The sequence below is a fragment of the Eretmochelys imbricata genome, chromosome 26, assembly GCF_965152235.1.
Source record: "Eretmochelys imbricata isolate rEreImb1 chromosome 26, rEreImb1.hap1, whole genome shotgun sequence".
NCBI lineage: Eukaryota > Metazoa > Chordata > Testudines > Cheloniidae > Eretmochelys > Eretmochelys imbricata.
In genome coordinates this window covers 14,759,530-14,777,885 of record NC_135597.1, presented here as the reverse complement: position 1 = coordinate 14,777,885, position 18,356 = coordinate 14,759,530, and the positions used below count along the sequence as shown (strand labels likewise).

The 18,356-nt window shown below is 52.9% G+C and overlaps 1 protein-coding gene across 1 annotated transcript in view; it reads right to left on the bottom strand.

Annotated features, from left to right (window-relative positions):
- Nucleotides 1-18,356, bottom strand: part of FER1L5 (fer-1 like family member 5) — an 80,159-nt gene that overhangs the window by 34,877 nt on the left and 26,926 nt on the right. The window contains exons 14-25 of the mRNA XM_077805569.1: nt 14,859-14,902; nt 14,188-14,270; nt 13,998-14,110; nt 13,107-13,220; nt 8,573-8,750; nt 5,285-5,409; nt 4,163-4,263; nt 2,409-2,598; nt 1,763-1,918; nt 1,500-1,628; nt 952-1,115; nt 52-166 (exon numbers count right to left, since the gene is read on the bottom strand). Of these exons, the coding sequence (XP_077661695.1) occupies nt 52-166; nt 952-1,115; nt 1,500-1,628; nt 1,763-1,918; nt 2,409-2,598; nt 4,163-4,263; nt 5,285-5,409; nt 8,573-8,750; nt 13,107-13,220; nt 13,998-14,110; nt 14,188-14,270; nt 14,859-14,902 (1,512 nt within the window). The remainder of the gene's footprint in view (nt 1-51; nt 167-951; nt 1,116-1,499; nt 1,629-1,762; nt 1,919-2,408; nt 2,599-4,162; nt 4,264-5,284; nt 5,410-8,572; nt 8,751-13,106; nt 13,221-13,997; nt 14,111-14,187; nt 14,271-14,858; nt 14,903-18,356) is intronic.

Sequence of the window (18,356 nt, the reverse complement as noted above, 5' to 3'; positions counted from 1 at the left end):
GACGACCCCTCCCACCAGCCAGTGCTGCCCAGGGCTCCCTCCTTTCCTCACCGCATCGGTGTTGGGAGAAGGGGCTGGGGCCCACTCTTCCCCTGGCTGCCGGCTCTCATTCTCATACACCTCCTCCAGCATCTCACTGTGGTTGGTTTCAGTATCCAGCAGCAGCCTGTGTGGGAGGCCGGGGCAGAGTTAGGAACGCAGGAGTCTCATCTCATGGCTTTTCCAAAGGCTCTGCGTGGATCCTCCTGTCATCTCCTGTTCTCTCCCATCAAACCTCAGGGAGCTGAGTGCCCAGAGGTCCCTCTAGTCCAGTACCCGGCACCTCCCTCTGGAACCCTCCACCAGTGAGGGAGGACGTTCCTCCTGACCCCAGCTGGCGATCCTCTTACAACTTGAGGCTGACTGTGTTCCCCTGAGAGCCCTGGGGCAATAGTCCTCGCTAGCATGACTGCAGACAAGATCCTGACTGGGACATGCCTAATCTCTCCTGGAAAGAGACTCATCTATTTGCTTCAATAGTATCCTGCAGCAGCAAGTTCCACAGTTTACTTGTGCAATCAGCTCTCCAGGCCCTTCACTAGCTCAGCTCTCCCCATCCTACTCAAGCACTGATGTGGGGGACTCAGCTGGAGTCACATTTAACCCTTTAACCACCTTCCCACTAGCCAGTGTCACAGGTTAACTATCTGTCGCATAGCAGGATGTTTCCCAGACCCCATCTAGTGCTGTTTCCTCCTTTTGCCATGTCAGGTGTGTCAGAGAAAGGTGTAACCACACCTCCTAGCACCCCTCACGGCACTGTACTACACACATGGGAGGTTTCTCTCAGAGCCCCTGGAAATCCTCCCCCTCACATGGTTTTTGGGCTTCTTCCTGGCTTGGTTGTCATCGTCAGGGAGGAGACGGCCCCTGTGAGGTGCTTTCAGCAGGACAGCATGTCACACGACTCACCTCCTCTGTGGCTCCACTGCCCAGTCGCCATCCCAGTGCCAGCCCTTGGGCAGCTGGAACTTGTCCCTCGGGACACCAATCTTCCCGGTTATGTCCGAGGAGCTGGGGTGCTGCATCAGCCCTTTGGACCCCCACTTCCCAAAGATCTTCACCTGGTTCTCATACTGAGCAGGGCACAGGGGAGCGACAGACACAGACAGAAGCAGGTCAGTGCAGGGGCAATTCCACGGACACCAGGCGGAGTCCAGGGGCGGGGTGAGCGCTGGGCATCTCCAGCAAGTGTGGGGTGGCAGAGGGGCTGAGCGGAGCTGCTGTGGAAGGTGTGTGTGATGTGCGTGAGCTCTTTTGGGCTGGGCTTTGGGGTCACAATCGATCGGCCTGCTGGGGGGTGCGCCCAGTGTATGCAGCATTCTCTGTCTGCACCAGCACCGTCCTCGTCCAGCAAGGGAATCCCGCATACCTCCCGCCCCACAGGGGAGCCATGGCAGATTATCCCTGCCCCAGGAACCAGAGGCCTCTCGCCCCAAAGCTGCCCTGCTCCTGCTCACCGACTCTGCATAGACCCCGATCTTCCCCTCAAAGTGCCTCATGAACTCCTGGCTGTCGGACACCAGACTGAGCCACATCCGCATCCGCAGCTGGCCATGGATGGTGTCCTTCCCATCACTCTGGGGGCTCTGCAAGAGGAAGGCAAAGGGGCCGCACTGCACCCACTCCAAATGCAGCCACCAGGCGTGGGCAGGGCTGGCTCCGCCGGCTCCCCGCAGCCCGAGGCGAGCGAGAGGGGCGGAGATCCTGGCCCGTCTCCTACCTTCAGGAAGAGGGTGTGGGTTTTCCCACACAGCTTGCCACAGGCGCAGGGACCGGCCTTGGAGAACATGATGGTGTGAGCCTTCACCCGGGCATAGGCCACCCGCTTCTCCTTGCACAGCATCCAGATCGCCACGTCAGGCATGCTGGCTTGGGCCTGGGCGTGGCAGCACGTCAGGAGAGAGAAGAGACGGCACAGATGCTATTGCAGGATACTCCTAGGCTGCTCTCCTTCCCATGGCAGGGGCTGTACCAACTCAGCCCCTTAGGGTCCCCCCTCATGCCAGCCTGGCCCCCCTGCCAGGCCTGTCTGCAGGGGCAGCCCCCAGGGTGACCAAAGAGCCATCCTGCCCCTCTGCGAGCTCTGCAGCACTGACTCAGCATCACGCCTAGCTCCCAGTGACCCAGGGAACGAACAGCAAGGTCAGAGACCGCAGAGCGTGGGCCCCATGGCTAAGCATACCTCCCTTCTCCTCCGGAACGGGTCTGGAGGATGCTCAGCCCGGGAGAGCTACAGAACTGCCGCTATGGGACTGCCACTGCAGAACTACACACGTCTCAGGAGGCAGCAGACACTAGGGGAGAGGCTGGTGGGCATGGCCGCTTGGGGATGGTGTCTGGGGGAAGGGCACAAGGCCTTGGCATACCTCCGGAGTGACTGAGTTGATCCTCTGCAGCCAGTCCTCTACCTTGAGGATCAGGGTCTTTGGGTTAGTCCCAGTGCTCAGCCTCTCTGCAGACCTGGCTACTTGGTGGAGGAGCCGACCACGCAGGTCCCTCAGCTGTTGATCCAGGACTGTGGCTGTCATCCGACCTTCCAAACTGGGCAGCAGCCTTCTGCAAGGAGCATCAACAGGGAGAGGTCAGAATTCCCTCACTGCCACCAGCTACCCAGGGCAGAGAGAAGGCGGGTCTGAGAACTGACCTGCCCCTCGGCTCACAGGTGGAGAGATGAGAAATGTGGAACTGACCCACGGCATCATGTAGGTCAGAACTGGAAAAGACGTGGCCAGCCCCTCTCCTGGCCAGGCAGGATTGTTCCCTGCCGCACTTTTGGCAGTGTTTTGTCCAGTCCAGTTTTACACGTCCCAAGCGATGGAGATCCCACCCCGGTCCCACATCCTCACAGAACTCACTGGCAGGAAGCTTTCCCTGACAGTCAGCCTTTGGTTTCCATTTCTCAGTTCTGTCCCATCGCTCCGACTTACCCCGCGTTCCCACCCTAAACAACCCCCTTTCCTCCTTGGGGTTCGCACCCCTCAGACTTTTCCAGACTATTATCACATTCCCCACGCCCCAGACACTGCTTAGCTCAGGTGTAACCCTGTTAGCTCTCCAGCCCCATTTCTCCTAACTCCTCCCAGCTGGAAAATACCCTTCTGGAGATGAAGACATGTCATAAGGACAGAGCCTGAGCTCCACGCTCGGCTAGGAAGCCAATAGATGGTGCAGATATGGACAGACACTGGAGATCCAGCATGGGAGAAAGGCACTGAGAGAGCTGGCACCATAGTCTGGCAATCAAAAGCCCAGAGTTGCCAACCTCTGGAGACAGGATCGTACGATACATCCTTCTCGTACAGTTCTGTAGCCCCTTTGGTAATAAATGATACTTTGCCCTTCTATGGCATCTTCCCCGGGAGGATCTCAAGGCCAGGTGCTCGCAGATTGCGATCTCTGTCCCACTGGTGAAAATCTGGAGTGACTCCACTGAGGTCAATGTTGCTACTAGGGAAACTGAGATAACACGAGGTGTTATTCCCATTCAACACAGTGAGGATCTAAATCACAGAGATTAAGGGCCAGGTTTCCAAAGGCGCTCAGCACATTGGGGGCGTGTAGGGTGCTGCACACTTGGAAATCTGGCTCTGAGGTCTGGTGTAAGGCTGGCCCATGCTGTGTTCAGGGTCACCCAGAGCCAGTGACAGCATGGGGAATGGAACCCAGGAGTCCTGACTCACCGTCTGGGTACCATCGGCAAAGCACAGAGAGATCCTGGAGAGCTACAGGAGTGCAAAGCAATTTATTACTTTATTACACATCCTCAGAGATAAAAGCTGTTCACACTCCTGACCTGCCCACATGGGGGTGTCTATACTGCAATTAAAAGCCCACGACTGGCCTTTGCCAGCTGACCTGGGCTTGCGGGGCTCAGGCTTGTAGGGCTGTTTAACTGTGGTATAGACGGTCGGCTCAGGTTGCTGCTGGAGCTCTGGGACAGTCCCATCTCACAGGGTCCTAGAGCCTGGGCTCCAGCCCGAGCCTGAATGTCTACACTGCAACTGAACAGCCCCTTAGCTGGAGCCCCGCGAGCCCTAGTCAGCTGGCCCGGACCAGCCATGGGGGTCTAATTATAGTGTAGACATACCCAGGGAGACCAACACTTAGTGCCCTGGCTCACTTGCAGTCCTCCAGCAGCTCTTCCAGCAGCTTCTTCCAGATGTTACCCAAAGATGGATCCTCGGCGTTTCGGACGGATCTCAGGGCATCCAGATTCAATTTCTGATGGAGAAGGAAATTAAGTCAGACTTTATCTGCGGCTCATCCTCCAACCGGTGGGCCAGGGCACAGAGCTACAGTGCAACTAGGGCTTGATTCAGCTTCCAGTCAAGTCTACAGGGAGTCGTTCCATTGACTTTAATGGACTTTCTTCCCTCAGGACAGATCCAGTATTTGGGTCCACCTCGAGCTGTGAAGGGGAGGAGCTTAAAGAGGAGCCACAGGAAGAAAGGAGCGAGGAGAGCCTGTGCACGAGGGGTTTGGGTGTGGCTGGCGTGGGAGCTATATGAAAGTTATAATAGTCATTAGAGGTAGAAAAGGCCTGTTAGTGCCCATCCAGGCCATCTGCTGTGAATGCCGGATTGTTCTCTACTGTACACATGCCAGGGTTTGGTCGAGTCGAGTTTTTATTGTCTTTCACCCATAGGTGCTGGAACTAGGGGTCCTGCCACACCCCATGGCTTGAAGTGGTTTCCATTGTATCCAGGGTTTACAGTTTGGTTCACTGGCTCCCAGCCCCCCTGCTTCCATTCCTTTCCTTGGGAGACAGACGATTCTACAGTCTAATACATCCTGCTGTTTAATTCCACCCCTCACTCCTCACTCCCCCTCCTTGTGCCCCTAACCAGCCCTTCTCCTTCCTTGGCATTTTACCCCGTAACACACTTGCAGACTGTTATATTCCTGCCCGTAGTCACCACTTAGCCAAGCGAGGGCCAGTTAATCAGTTGCATCGTCCCCTGCAGGCTCACCCCTCCAGCCCCTTGACGGTTTTTGTTGCTCCTCTCTGAGCTCTCTCCAGCCTGCCAATATCTCTCTGGCGTTGAGCTGTCCACAGCGTTCCAGATGTGCTCGCATCAGAGCTGTCCCCTGCGGGCTCTGTGACGGGGTGCCCCTCTGCATGCAGCCCCAGAACTGCACAACCCCTTTCTGCTGCTGTCCCTCATCCCAGATTCATGCCTCGCTTTGCAGCCTGTTCTCGGTGATTTGCCCTGCTTCCTGCAGAGCCAGGACCTGCACTCACCAGCCTGTCCCGTGTGGAGTGCATGATGTTCAGGGTGTCCATGTAGTAGCTAGCATCCTCCCAGAAAGAGGTGATGGCCACCATTGGCTTGGTGTCGTACCACGGCAGATAGTGATAATGGTTTCCTGGACAGCAGGAAGGAAGGTGAATGAACCACTTGGCTCAGGGGAGCTCAGGCATGTTCCTTAGGGAGATGCCGGGTAGAAGCAGGCTGGGTGAGTTAATATTAGCAGCGTGCACCCTATGCAGCTTCTCTCCCCTGCTGCTGGCCCTGGGTTTGTAGGGCCTGACACGTGTCACTCTGTGAGGGCCCCATGACAGCTTGAGGAATAGGTCTGTGTCCAGTTATGAATTCCAGCTGGTTGTATGAACACGGTTTGTAACTGTAAGCATCACTGGGGATTAGGTCCCATGAACTAGACAGGGAGAGAGGGCTTGTCTGCACATGTAGTTATTCCAGAATAGCCTCTGAACTGTCAATTTACAGCCTGCCTTAAGTATAGACAAGCCCTGAGGAAGCTCTGTTGGGAAAGGCATGATAAGGCCATCAGGAGCTATCACCACTGCATGGCTCTCGCCGAGTGAACCACTGCCTTTGCGTGGACTCTCTACACAGAAACCTGTCTGGGGCAGGGGGCTGGAATCCCCGCAGTCTGGGATGGTGGAGAGCGGCAGCATCTCCACTTGATTCCCTGCCCCAGAGGGGCTGAGACCGCTTTAAAAAGGAGTGCCTCTCCAAGCCAAAGGAGCAACTGGGGAGTGTAGGTGAGGGGTGGGGCTGGGACACTGGTGTCAGGGTCTGGGTGGCTGGACTGTGGGTTTCTACTGCCAAGGTGGATGTCAGATACAGGGTCTGCACCTGGGACTATGCCCGAGGGACCCAGAGCAGGGACACTGACCACTCACCACTCAGACGACCCAGGGGGTTAGCAACACATGGGATGCAATGGTTGGATCTCCTCACAACATAGAATTATAGAATATCAGGGTTGGAAGGGACCTCAGGAGGTCATCTAGTCCAACCCCCTGCTCAAAGCAGGACCAACCCCAACTAAATCATCCCAGACAGGGGTTTGTCAAGCCTGACCTTAAAAACCTCCAAGAACATAAGAACGGCCATAGTGCATCAGACCAAAGGTCCATCAGGCCCAGTATCCTGTCCTCTGACAGTGGCCAATGGCAGGTGCCTCAAAGGGAATGAACAGACAGGTTATCATCAAGTGATCCATGCCCCATCATCCAGTCCCAGCTTCTGGCAAACAGAGGCTAGGGACACCATCCCTGCTCATCCTGGCTAATAGCCATTGATGGACCTGTCCTCCATGAATTTATCTAGCTCCCTTTTGAACTCCATTATAGTACTGGCCTTCACAACACCCTCTGGCAAGGAGGTCCAGAGACTGACAGTGCATTCCATGAAAAAATACTTTCTTGTGTTTGTTTTAAACCTGCTACCTATTAATTTCATTTGGTGGCCCCTTGTTCTTGTATTATGAGAAGGAGTAAATAACACTTCCTTATTTACTTTCTCCACACCAGTCATGATTTTATAGACCTCTATCATACCCCCCTTAGTCGCCTCTTTTCCAAGCTGAAAAGTCCCAGTCTTATTCATCTCTCCTCATATGGAAGCTGTTCCATGCCCCTAATAATTTTTGTTGCCCTTTTCTGAACCTTTACTAATTCTAATATATCTATTTTGAGATGGGGAAACCACATCTGCAGGCAGTATTCCAGATGTGGGCGTAGCATGGATTTATAGAGAGGAAATATGATATTTTCTGTCTTATTATCTATCCCTTTCTTGATGATTCCCAACATTCTGTTCACTTCTTTGACTGCTGCTGCACATTGAGTGGATGATTTCAGAGAACTATCCATGACTCCAAGATCTCCTTCTTGAGTGGTAACAGCTAATTTAGACCCCATCATTGTATGTGTATAGGAAGGAGATTCCATCATCTCCCTAGGTAACCCATTCCAGTGCTTCACCACCCTCCTAGTGAAAAAGTTTTTCCTAATATCTAACCTAATCCTCCCCTACTGCAACTTGAGACCATTGCTCCTTGTTCTCTCATCTGCTACCACTGAGAACAATCTAGATCCATCCTCTTTGGAACCCCCTTTCAGGTAGTTGAAAGCAGCTATCAAATCCCCCCTCATTCTTCTCTTCCGCAGACTAAACAATCCCAGTTCCCTCAGCCTCTCCTAGTAAGTCATGTGCTCCAGCCCCCTAATCATTTTTATTGCCCTCCGCTGGACACTTTCCAATTTTTCCACATCCTTCTTGTAATGTGGGGCCCAAAACTGGACACAGTACTCCAGATGAGGCCTCACCAATGTCGAATAGAGGGGGACGATCACGTCCCTCGATCTGCTGGCAGTGCTCCTACTTATACAGCCCAAATTGCTGTTAGCCTTCTTGGTAACAAGGGCTCACTGTTGACTCCTATCCAGCTTCTCATCCACTGTAATCCCTAGGTCCTTTTCTGCAGAACTGCTGCCCAGCCACTCAGTCCCTAGTCTGTAGCAGTGCATGGGATTCTTCCATCCTAAGTGCAGGACTCTGCACTTGTCCTTGTTGAACCTCATCAGATTTCTTTTGGCCTAATCCTCTAATTTGTCTTGGTCCCTCTGTATCCAATCCCTACCCTCCAGCATATCTACCACTTCTCTGGCTGGTGTGTCCAGAGACTGGGACTGGCCCCAGCCCAGATAGAAGGGGCTCATGGCAATCTGCCCCCCAGGAAGAGAGCTCGTCAAACATTTTCCAATAAACATTTTTCTATTGGAAAATGCCACTTTGTCAAAACTGAACCTTTCTGTGAGAACGGGGTGATTTTGACATCATTTCATTTAGGAAAAAAATTGACTAGAAGTGTTTCAAGAAGCTCAAACCAGAACATTCTGACCTTATGGGAGCAGAATGTTTGGTTTCAAAATTGATATTTTTGTAATATAAAATTAAAGCAGTCGAAATCAAAAGGGAATGTTTCCGTTTGATTAAACCGGAACACTTCAACTGACCCCAGTGACATTTTCTGGATAATTTCACTTTACAGAAAAGTTTGGAATTTTTTTGTTTTCATTCTGACTTGGAAGAGGAACAACCACTGAAATGTCTGGATTTCCTGCAGAACGGAAATTCTGCTCTCTCTGAATCTGGCTCTTCAATCCCTCCATCTCAACAGAGCTCTTCCTTCTCCTGACTTCCTCCCTGCTTTCCCACCCCATCTTGCGCTTCCTGGCCAGCCTGTCTCGTCTCCCCTTTCCTTGCCTTGCTCCTACCGTCAAACACAGCTTGGCTGTACTGGGTGGTTGAGGCACAGGGCTTGCATGTCACGTCAAACTTGTTGCCATAGTTCCCGATGCTGACCTCAAATTGGATTAGCTCCTTGATAGCGGGCAGCATGGTGGCTGAATAGAAGATGGCACACAGGCCATACTTGCGCCGGGACAAGTATCGCTGGCAAAGGAAAGACCCAACAGGCAAGGTTAGGATGGGGAGGGAGCAGGTGATGGTGTCTTGGTCACTATCACCTGTCCCTGCTGGTCATCAGCAAGGACGCAACCTGAGACCCGCTGCAGCAAAAGCACCAGCCTCTGCTGTTTGAGTTAAAGGAGTGACAGCCCTAGCTGATGGCAGTAGCAGGCTTGTATCCTCTGTGTGGGCCAGTCACCAGCAGGAGATGTGATCATACTGTGCCATTCTATACCTTGGGGGAGCATCCTGGAACCCCCATATTCCTCATTTTCATATAATTGTGATCTTACATATAAAGCAGGCCTTGTAAGGTATCAGGGGAAAGGTTACGATCTGCTGAAAGTCATTTCTCTGTCCATAGATGTGTATCGTTAACGCATATGAAGTTGTAAGAATTGTGTTGTACGGTGGTCACTCAAACATGCTGTAAGTTGGGGAATCAGCGAGATATTAGCTATCCAGAGGCAACATCAAGGAAAGAATCAACGCCCGGGCGGGGTGTCAAACAACACATCAACAGCCATTGTCCAGCAAGGGAGCGACAATGCAATGACTCACCTGCATGAGGCCACACCAGGGGAATTGCTCAACCTTGCATAGTTGCCAACTTTCACACGGTAAATAAGCACCCCAACTTTCACAATAAGCCAAAAATCAAGCAAATCCCATTTCAAAACAAGGCCAAAACAAGCCAATCCCTAGGAACCCCAACACCCTACGTCACTAGATTCCCCCAGCATGCAGTCTGGGACTGTGGTGGGCCCGCTGTGCACCCCTGACTCTCTCCGCTCCTTGCCCCTGTTTGCCAGGAGCTAATAAAACAAAAGAAGCAACAAGCTACAACAAGCAACAAGCTACAAGCCAAAAACTAGCCAACAAGCAACTCACAAGCCAATTAAGCCAAAAACAAGCCCAATTTCTGCATTTTTTTCGCAGGTTTGGCATGTCTGGAACCTTGCTGGGTGACTCAGCAATGCCCCCAGACATGCCTGGACTTGTGTTCTCCAAGCACATGGACGAGGGTGTAAAACAGACAGAGCGGACACACACTGGGCCTTCTCCTGGCCCCACTTACGCTGCAAGCAACCAAGACACTGAGAAGAAGACAAGACTCCAACAGAGGAGACCGGCCCAGGTTTAAGGAACAAACCTGTATATTGAGGACTGCAATATCCAATGGGGTGAGAAAAACTGCTTCATCTAGATGTTACTCACTCTAATCGGGTTGAGAGTTCAGACTGCGTGCTGATATTTTACTTCTTTTGGTAACTAACTCTGACTTTTTGCCTGTCACTTAAAATCTACCTTTTATCATCAATACATTTGTTTAATTGTTTATCTTTATCAGTGAGTTTGTATGAAGTGTGGGGCAAATCTGCTCAGGTTTGACAAAGGCTGGTGTCTGTCCACTTTCCATTGATGAAGTGGTGACAGTATATTCCTGGGGTACAGTGCTGGGAGCTGGGGGGATTTGGCTGATGCCTTTCTCTGTGTGATCCATGAGCGGCTCTGGGAGCATTCATGCAATTTAGCTGGGTGTGGGGCTCCCCATGCGGTTATGCTGAGTGATCACAGCGCCTGGAGGGGTTTGCTGCTGGTCACTAGCCAGGCATTGTGAGAGAGAGCCCAGGCTGGAGAGAGTTCAGGGGGCACAGTGGTCCCACGATCCCAGGCTGCACCCAGGGATATCCTGTCACAGCGGCGCAGCGAGCAGCGAGAAATACACAGCTTGTTGTACTGAGCAAGATTTGCACTTCATACACTGATATAAAGGCTTTAAGTGTGGTGGCTAAGGACAGTCAGGAGGAGGCTACCGGTTTGTTATTTTCTGTTTGCTTGTTTCAGGAAAGGGAAGTAGGGACAGAAAAGCAGGAAAATGAGTGAAAGCAGAGAAGTGATTGCGAAGGTGGAGCTTTTTAGGCTGCAGGTTGCAGAAAAAGAAAGAGAACACGAGAGAATATTGCTACTAAAGAAACTGGCCATGGAGGAGAAGGAAAGAGAGAGAGAGAAAGAGAGAAAAACCACAAACTGGACTTGCTAGAGAAGCAGAACCAGAAACCACTGACCCCAACCATTCCCATCACTCCAAAAATCCGCAATTGGGACCACCGATGGCCTGCATACAATACGACCAATCTCTGCACTGCAGCTGGAGGCAACACCACCTCAGGAAGGGATGGGGGCGTGATGCCTGCCAGGGAGAGAACTGTCCAGGTTATTAGCTGCCAGCAAATTTCAGCTGAACCAGAGACAGACCCAGCTCTAGGGAGCAGAGAGAAATGGGTCCCAGAGGAGAGCCCAGAGAAGGGGCAGGGAATCTCAGAAACCACTGAGGTGGGTGAGGATTCCTGTGACTCTGTAACACAGGGAAGCAGGGTGCTTCCAAGTATGGGAGGGGCTGAGACAAGCTCCTTTCCATCAGAAGGCGACATGCCCTCAGGCGCCGGGGCAGGAGAGGAGTGGTCAGTGATTAAGGAAACTGTCCCAGTTGTTAGCTGGCAGGGTTTTGCAGCTGAACAAGGGACAGACCCATTTCTAGGGAGCACAGAGAAATGTGTCTTGGGAGGGGGCCCAGAGGAGGAAATGGGGGAAGGAACAGTGGGGGTACAGGAATGTCTCCACCCTAGACACTTGGGGCAGGATGCCCAGGACACTAGCAGGATGGCTGGTCAGCCTCTGTCACCCAGGCACTCAGCCCATGACCCAGGTTTTGAGAGGGATTTGTGTAACTGACCTCCTGGAGGGGAGCAGTCACACAGCTGACTTCCCAGGGACAGAGAAAGGGGTGGCGGAGGGCACCCCAATCCAGGTTCCAGTTTTTCAGGATGCTATTCCTGATAACTGTTTGGAAAGTAACTGTGTCTCTTTACATCAAGATGCAGCTCCAACGCCTGTGACAGCAGAGGAGTTGGGACCAGGAAATTGCCAGGTGGTCGTTTGTGAGAATGCAAATGACCCTATGGGCGGGGACGGTGCGGGGGGGGGTTCCCCCAGGTAGGTGAGAGTCAGGGAGAAGTTATGGGAAAGCTGCTGAGAAAAGGTGAATCTGATCGAAGGTTAAACACCCCTAGCCCAGAGAGCAGGGATCACAGCCCTCTAGGAGGCAGGGAAGGACTCAGTGCAGGGAGGGGGAAACACAGGGTAACCCCCAAAAGGGAGCTGGATTTTCTGCATATGTACAGTTCAGGGGTTGGGAGACCGCTCCCCAAAGGGCCAGCCAATGTGCAGGATCCCCCTGAACACCTATCTTGCCAGACCCTGAGGCACCAAAATTCCAGAAACATGATTAAATTAAGAACCCAGGCAGAGGGGAACACTGGAGGGAAAGAAAAGCCAGTGACTGATGACACAGGAAAGAGTCAAATGACACCCTGGGGTTCCTGTTCTCTAAGTCACATACCCACCAGGAACACACATGGCCTCTGATCCCGGTGGGGAAAGAACCAGACTCATGGGATCACCAGTGATGGGACCTTTGGAGGGAGGCTTTGCCGAACCTCAGGCTGCAGCCCTTCTGTACTTTCCTAGGCACACGGGGATTGCCAGATGGGATCAGGCCCCATCTAGCCCCATGTCCCACAAGGGCCACCACCACCTGCTTCAGCAGAAGGTGCAAAAACCTCAAAGTCACAGATGTGGGATAATCTGCCCCCATGATGGTCTCATTCTCACCCTGGAAAGTTAGTAGCTACACCCTGAAGCTTGGGAGGTTTTATCTCCCTTCCAAAAAGGTATTACAGCGCTTTATTTTGTATATTCCCCATCTACATTTCCTCTGAACGAGGAGGCCAAATGTTCTGTCTCAGATGTCCCTGGTAGCAGAGGCTACAGAGCTGCTGAGAGGTGCATTGGTGGGGAGGGACCAGGGATGGTTGTGGCGTGGTCAGCGTAACTGGGTGAGATGTGCTCCAACCTCTTTCCAATATTCTCCCAGCACCAAGAGGACAGATTCTGGGACCCTGCCTTTCTCACGGATACAAGACATGTTTTGTTGTCAAGTTCAAGTCTGCTCTGAGACGTGGCAGTAAGAACCGCACGGTGAGTTTATTATGGTTCCTATCTCAAATGGGCTCAGGGGCCAAGTGAACATGTGTTTCTGTCTAACTGCTGTGGGCTCCTGGAAGAGCCATTGGGAAGTTCCCAGGGCAATCACTGCTCATACAGGGCTGGCTGGGATGCTCACACAGCATTACAATTCATAGATGATGTGCAGCTTCCCTTCTGCTGGAACTGTTTCCTGAGAAGCTTTGTCCCCCTGCTCCCCTTCCCAGCCCCGTTTGCTGTTAGGCCATAGCTGGCTGGGGTGTTGGGGTCACATACTCAGTCAGGGCTAGTTACCTCCACCCTGGCAATAGCTTCTGAAGGGATCTCCTCTATTTCCTGTTCGGGGGTCCTATCCATGCTGGTGTTTAATTCCACTAGAATCCGACCTCGATAGGCCACCCCTTCCTCCTGGAAGACAAATGGGTCCTCAGAAGAGGGGCGGGAAGGGGATAGAAGAGCAAGGGAATGGGAGACCCTGTAAGAGGGGTAAGAGAAGAGAGGGAGGAGCACCAGGAAACCTTTCTCACTCTTTTTCCAGGCCTGACATCAAGCGCAAACAGCACAAACAACTGTCTGAGCCCCTAACTGAGATGTTTACGGGGCTCCATGCAGGCCAGGCTCTGCAGCTCATGGGACAACTCAGGGCAGCAAGAAGCAACTTATGGGCCGAGCAGGAGGAGAAAGGTCTCTGGCAGATTTCTTCCTGTTGCAGATTGCCCCCCTCCCAGGTCTGCCCCTGCTCCTTCAGACCTCTTCGCCGCCCCTCCTAACTTCCCCTTCAACAACAGCCAGAGGTAGCTCAAGCTGACGATGCAGGCTGGGAGCACTAGTAGGCTGGAAGTGGCCTGCTGTCCCAGGAGCAACCATGCCTCCGTGCCTTGTGCTCAGAGGGGAAGGCGGAGGACAGACACTGTGTGTCTGGGGAGATGGGCTGTCACCTACTGGTCACCCTCTCATTCCCCCAGTACAATTCACCGGTCTCTGGAGCAACTTGGGGAACTGTAGGGTGCTCCCGTCAGTGAGGGGCCAGGGTCAACCCAGTGCTGTGGTGGGCATGCCAGATGCCATGCTACGACCCACTGGCATGGACTCATGGCAACCCCAGGGCTTGGGAGTCATGAGGACCCTGCCCCCAGGCCATGGTCTTCCTGGGATCCAGGCCATGAACGGAAGGGAGACACTTACGCTCCCAGAGTTGAGTTTCTCATTCGGGTCGTGGAGGCTGGTGAATTCCTTGGGGCTCCCGTAGAGGGTCAGGAAGCTGGGTCCAAAGCATGGCAGGAACCCGGAGAAATCCCCTGGAACCAAGAGAGGAACCTGAGAGGAGAGAGCCCAGAATGAAGCCAGCTCTCGATGGGCAGTCAGAGCCCCTTACCTTCTATCTCAGCCCCCGTGGAAGACACCTCGGACAGGCTGATGTACGTGGTTCCAAGGATGTCCGTTTTTCTTGCTCGGTCCCTGGAAGTGCAGAGCAGACAGCAAACAGCCTTTCTGTGGCATTGGAGCGGGCTGGGGGTGCTGCTGAACAAAAGGCCCACCAAGCTCTGTGTGCCCCTACCAAACCCTGGGGTCTACAAACACTGTCTTCTGCCTACCCAGTCCTTGTCGTCAAGGGGCTCCAAAGCCTGGGACCAGGGCATTTAAAACTTGGCCAAGGCTCTGGGATGAGACTGCGGTCAACACTGGCACTGCTGTGGCCCAAGGGAACTGTCTGCTATAAGGATTGTCAGGACAGGAGACAGAGCTTCCTTTGGGGCCAGCCGCAGAATGAACTTCCCCGGAACCAAGGGCCATCCAGACCTCCCCCTTCCTGCTGCAAGGACCAGGCACACTTCCCTGACCTGCCTTCTCTAACATAACATGTCTGTGTATTTATGAACCCCACATGGGTCCTTCCCTTCCACCCACCACAGTGTCCCTGCTGGCTCTTCCCTCACCAGACTGGCCAGCCTCACCCCGTCCTGCTCTCCTTAGTTACTCCCCTTCCTCTGGGGGTAACGCCAGGATCGCCTGCTCCAGGCAGGGACTATCCAAAGTGCTGCTTACCCATTCAGAATGGTTAGCTTGATCTTATCATACACGGATGGTAACTGCAATGGGAAGGTGGCAGGTTAGAAGGGCATACGTCCCTGGGGCCAGGCCCAGTGTGCCATTTGACACAGCAAGGCTCTTCCTTCCCACAGTTTATATGGCAGGGCTGCCCTGCTTTTGTTGGCATACTAGGAAGGATGTTGCCGTGTGGACTGGTGCCAAAGCCATTGGATGCCCTATCTCGCTCTTCAGCTGTGGGAGCTGGGGATGGTCAGTGGACGGAGAAGCTGAAGCACTGTCTAGGGGGAGCAGAGGGAGGCACCCATTATGGGGAACTCCCCCTCTTGAAGGGTTACTAGCTCCTCAGAGCAGGTGCCTTCCTTCCTTCCCCTCCCTGCAGACAGGGCTTCCAGCCTCTCCCACTGCCGCTCCACTACAGCAATCCCTAGTTCCCAGTGTCAGGAACGTGTGCAGGGCAGAGTCCCAGCCCCCACAAGAGGGAAAGGACATGACCTTCCACAAGCTCTGTGTGTCACTTCTCCTGCCCCCCTGTCAATACTCCTTGGACTCTGGGCTGCAAATGCTGGCCCCCCCAGGGAGAGACACTATTAGGGTGTCTATGGCAAGAACTCCCTTAATCCTCTTTCAGGAAATGAGAATTTGGGTAACTCAGGGGGAAAGAAGGGATGCGGGGGAGATATTCAATGCAGATTGTCAGGGCTCTGACAACATCCCCTTCCTACCGAGTCATCCATCTCACCTGAGCAGGAAAGAACAGCACCTGGTTCCACTCTGGGTTGGCATTTCTTGGCATCACTCTGGTGCAGTGCTGAGAACATTGAAGGACACTATTAGCAACCAGAAATCAACACCTCTCCTTCCAGCTACACCCTCTGTAGGTCAATCCCTTCCTTCACCCATCTCAGTTCTCTGGGTCATATTTGCCCCCCGCAAACAAGTGTTTGCTCTCCAGGCAGCACTGCAGAGCCTTAGCAGCAATGGGGTTTGGTTCTGTCTCATGTACCGTCAGCTCCATCATCAGTTGCACTCCCATCATGGGATCATCAGGACTGGCGTTGACTTGGGGAGGCTTAGAGAAGTCACAGGAATGAGGCATCCTTATGTGAGGGGCCCTGCCTGGCATTTCTCAGTGTCAGAATCCCACCGTCGCTTTGCTCCCCACAAGATCATTGGGAGAAGGGCAAGGAAAAGCAACCCCGCTCTCTCCATCTCAGCACATCAGACTGTCCTAATGGCAGGACGTATCTGCCGACACAGCAGAGGCAGCTCCTCCAGGACTGTTAACACACAGAGTCAGGGTGTCACAGGGCCTGTCGATCAATCCTGACACGCAGGGGCTGTTGTGATAATTGGGCCGACGCATTTACCCTTACTGTGAGTTTAACTGTAAAGGTGAGTGTACATTCATAAGATCTTACAATGAACTATAACATCAAGCACTCATGGGAACAGATACAAGAATAGTGGACAGAAAATCTATTAATCTAAACCAAGAAGGCCACATTGATATAATCCAAGGACAGGAAATTCTACTTGTCAAAAACAGATGATGTGAAGCCGGATGTTAATGAACCAGAATTGGTGTTTCAGAGTAGCAGCCATGTTAGTCTGTATCTGCAAAAAGAAAAGGAGCACTTGTGGCACCTTAGAGTGTGTTGGATATTAGGCCTAATTAGTGGACAAAATAATGAGGGAATGGGCTATTGCACCCAGCACTCCCTTTCTGAAAACCAAAAGGACAGAGGTTACTGGAGCAAGCTTCACCATCTTGGCTACGACCCCCCGCCCTGGGACCATGGGCCTTCATCATCCTCCAAGGCCCCAACTCCGTGGGTGTTCCAGCACGGAGCACCCATGGAGAAAAATTAGCTGGTGCTTAGCACCCACTGGCAGCCAAGCTTCCCTCCCTCCCCCCAAGTCCCTCCCGCCCGCCGCAGGCCCCCGCCGATCAACTCCTCCCCCTCCCTCCCAGGGCTTCCTGCATGCCGCGGAACAGCTGTTCAGTGGCGTGCAGGAGGCGCTGGGGGCAGGGGGGGGAGGAGTGGGGATGGGGCGTGCTTGCGGGAGGGGACGGAAAAGGCAAGGTGGGGGTGGAGCGGGGGCGGGAAGAGGAGGGGTGGGGCATTGGGGGAAGGGGTGGAGTGGGGGGCGGGTACTGGGGCGGAATGGGGGAGACTTGGGGGAAGGGTGGAGTGGGAGCAGGGCCTGGGGCTGAGTGGGGTTTGAGCACCCCCGGGGAAAATTAGAAGCTAGTGTCTGTGATCATCCTGATCCTGAGAAGTGTGCTGATCAGACCAATCCTGAAAGAGGGACCCAGATGACATTGCCACCCCTGCCGGCTTCAGGAGAATCTCAAACACCACCTGGGATGTAAGACTGTCTCTCTCTCTCTCCACTTTGTGTGTCCTTTTCCTTTCCTGCCTTAGTTCTTCTCTTTCCTATCTCTCTCCTTTTACCTTCTGCTTAACAAGAGACTGGCTTAGCCAGCCAAGCCTGGATATTTTTAGCATTGCTATAAACCTGTGACCAGAAAGAGGCAGCTAAAAGCAAAGGCCTAACCATCGCAAAGCTGGTACGAGTTTGCCAGGCCTCAGAGTGCCTTGTGCCTGTGTTTCTCCAGCAGGGAGGCTGCAAGTGAGAGTCAACACCAGAGAGAGAAGCTGCATTTTCTACCTTTCCTGTTCTTTCCTCTCCCCTTTTGTGTGTGTTTTTCTTGGTGTGTCTTCTTAAGAAACAGGATCAGACTTTAACAACAGCAGCAGCAAGGACAGCTCCAACCCTTCTCAACTTGCTTCTTCTCTTTTCCCCCAAAAGGACAGTTATTACCATCTGAGAGACTGTCAAACAACGGTGCTTTTCCTTCAAAAACTGACTTCAGCAACAACAGTGACATCTCCAGCCTATGTCAACTAACTCTGGGCTTGTCTTCAAGCACAGCACTGTAGCTGTGCCCTGTAGTGGTGTAGTGAAGACGCTACTATGCGGATGGGAGAGCTTCTCCTGAGGGCATAGTTAATCTCCTCCCCGAGAGGCGTAGCACTGTCTACACAAGGGGCGAGGTTGGTGTAACTACGTTGCTCAGGGGTGTGGATTTTTCACACCCCTGCGCGACGTTATTATACCGATACAGACCTGTAGTATAGCCCAGGCCTTCTCTTTTACTCAAAGAGACAATTTCAGACTTTAACCAACCGCAGCAACCACAACTCCAGCTCATTTCAACTACTTTCTTCTCTTCTACCCCTCCCACTACAAAACCCCCAAACCAGTTATTATCGTCTTTAAAACCATCTAAGAGACTGTTTGCAGTGATGTTATAACTGTGTTGGTCCCAGGATATTAGAGAAACAAGGTGGGTGAGGTCATATCTTTCCTTGGCTCAACTTCTGTTGGTGAAAGAGACAAGCTTTCGAGCTACAAGGTGCTCCTCTTCAGTACAGAAGAGCTCTATGTAGCTTGAAAGCTTGTCTCTTTCACCAGTGGAAGTTGGGC